General features: G+C 25.0%; 1 protein-coding gene across 1 annotated transcript; it reads left to right on the plus strand.

Moving 5' to 3' along the window:
- Positions 1-203: 203 nt before the first annotated feature.
- On the plus strand, positions 204-513 carry PCYB_002500 (hypothetical protein; the record flags this gene model as incomplete). Its single annotated transcript, XM_004227671.1, has 1 exon — positions 204-513. A coding segment is annotated over one exon (310 nt), but the record flags the coding sequence as incomplete, so codon positions are not given.
- Positions 514-2,008: the final 1,495 nt, after the last annotated feature.

Genomic DNA, 2,008 nt, shown 5'->3' on the forward strand with positions numbered 1-2,008 from the left:
TAATTTCTATTTTATTTAAGAGGTAAAAATAGAGAAGAAATGGAAGCTGCAGATACAGGTGAGCAAAAGGTAACTATGAATTCACTTTTTCGATTTTGATAGTTTTTTTTGGGGGTTCTATATTGATATAATAGTGCAATAGGTAAATTTTTGAATTAATTTGTTTCCGTATTTATATATTAAAACTTTCTTTTTTTATCTAGTATTTCATTTTCCGATATTTATGTGTGTATGAAGCTAATGAAAAGGAAGCTATTGAAAAAGGTAATGATGAAGAAGATATTTCTCTCTGCAAAAATGTTATAGATGAGGATAATATATGGGATGGAAAAATTCAAAACATTTGTGAACAATTTATAAAATATTTTATATTTTCTTCTAAAAATGGAAATAATATGGGCGTACAAAAAGAGGATTATTGTATAGAATATTTTAACTATTGGCTTAATGATAAATTAAGAAGTCATGTAGAGTTGTCCGAAAATAGATCTAAGATATATAAGCACTTTGAAAGTTTTTTAATACTGAAGGTTCTTTGAGTAAGTTAAAGAATAAAATAAATAATATTCAGGATAATTATTATAATAAGATGAATTCAATGTATAAATTGTACGACAATTATAATAAAATAAAAAATATAGAATATAAGGATGTTAATAAAGAAAAAATTGTTTAGATTATGCTAATAACTGCGTTAGGGAATATTCAAAATATATATATGAATGTTATGAAAAAAAAGATGATAAGTTTTGTGAGGCACTGAAAGAATTTGAATATATATATAGAACTAGTAAATACAATTTTAAAGGATGTAAAACTATAGATTTACCACGATTACCTGAATTCAAAAATGTTGAGGATTCGAAAAAAGTAAAAAGCCCAAATAAATTTTCGATATGTAGTGTAGCTGAACATAATTCTGGAGTTCATAGTACGCAAGGAGAATATGAAATAGTACATTATCTTTTTTAATTAAAATTATTTTTATATCATTTTATGAAATTGTACTACTCTCCATAGTAAACGTTATATAATATGTTGAAACAAAAAATATTGTATTTGCATCATTAATTTTTTTATGTTTCAGGATTCAATTTTAAGTGAATTAAGTTTGCTTAAGACATATGAAGAGTTTAATAGTGATAGATATTCTTCTGAATTTAATGAATATTGCTCAAAAATAAAACCATCAATAGATGATAGATGTGAAAATTACATACTTTGCGCTAAGATAGAAACAAATTTAAAAAGTTACATAAAATGGAAGGTAATAAAGATAATAATGAACACTGTTTATATTTCACTTATTGGTTATACGACCAAATAAGTAAAACGTTTAGTAATAATTCTAATTACATTGTTGACATACCTGATGTTAATAATCTTTTTGAAGTAATATACAAAATTAATCACAAATTTGAAAAAACAAAAAATGCTACGTGGATTATAGGCATAAAGCAAAAGTGGGTGAATTAAAAGAAATGAAGCATATGCATGACTATTTTATGGTATTTGAAAACCTTAAAAAGTATTCACCTTATAAAAACGAAAGTAGACAAAAATGTTGTGATTATGTTAAACATATTAACGTACTATATAAAAAGTACATAGGTAATTGTTGCATTTGTTATTTCCGTTCTAAAGAATGCCATAACAACTGCGATTATTTTAAGTGTGATCAGAGTTATAATCCGTACGAACTTTATAAAGAATTTGAATGTGACAAATTAGAGGATAAAGGGAAACGTTTTGAAAGAGTAGGAAAACCTACAGCCATTGATTATTATGTTATACGCTTAAGTTCATTGAAACTCCAATGTAATACAATATTTTGTGACCTATTCTATGTGTTCGTTTTAGCTGCCTTTTTTGTACTTGGGCTATTTTTCGTGTTCTTTATTTTTTACAAGGTAGGAGAGATTTCGCATTAGAATAAGTTTTTGTTGTACATTTTGTAGAAATTTCTTTTTTACAATATTTAGACGTAAAAAATTGTTATAATCTTGCA

Source organism: Plasmodium cynomolgi (assembly GCF_000321355.1).
Source record: "Plasmodium cynomolgi strain B DNA, scaffold: 0127, whole genome shotgun sequence".
Taxonomy (NCBI): Eukaryota; Apicomplexa; class Aconoidasida; order Haemosporida; family Plasmodiidae; genus Plasmodium; species Plasmodium cynomolgi.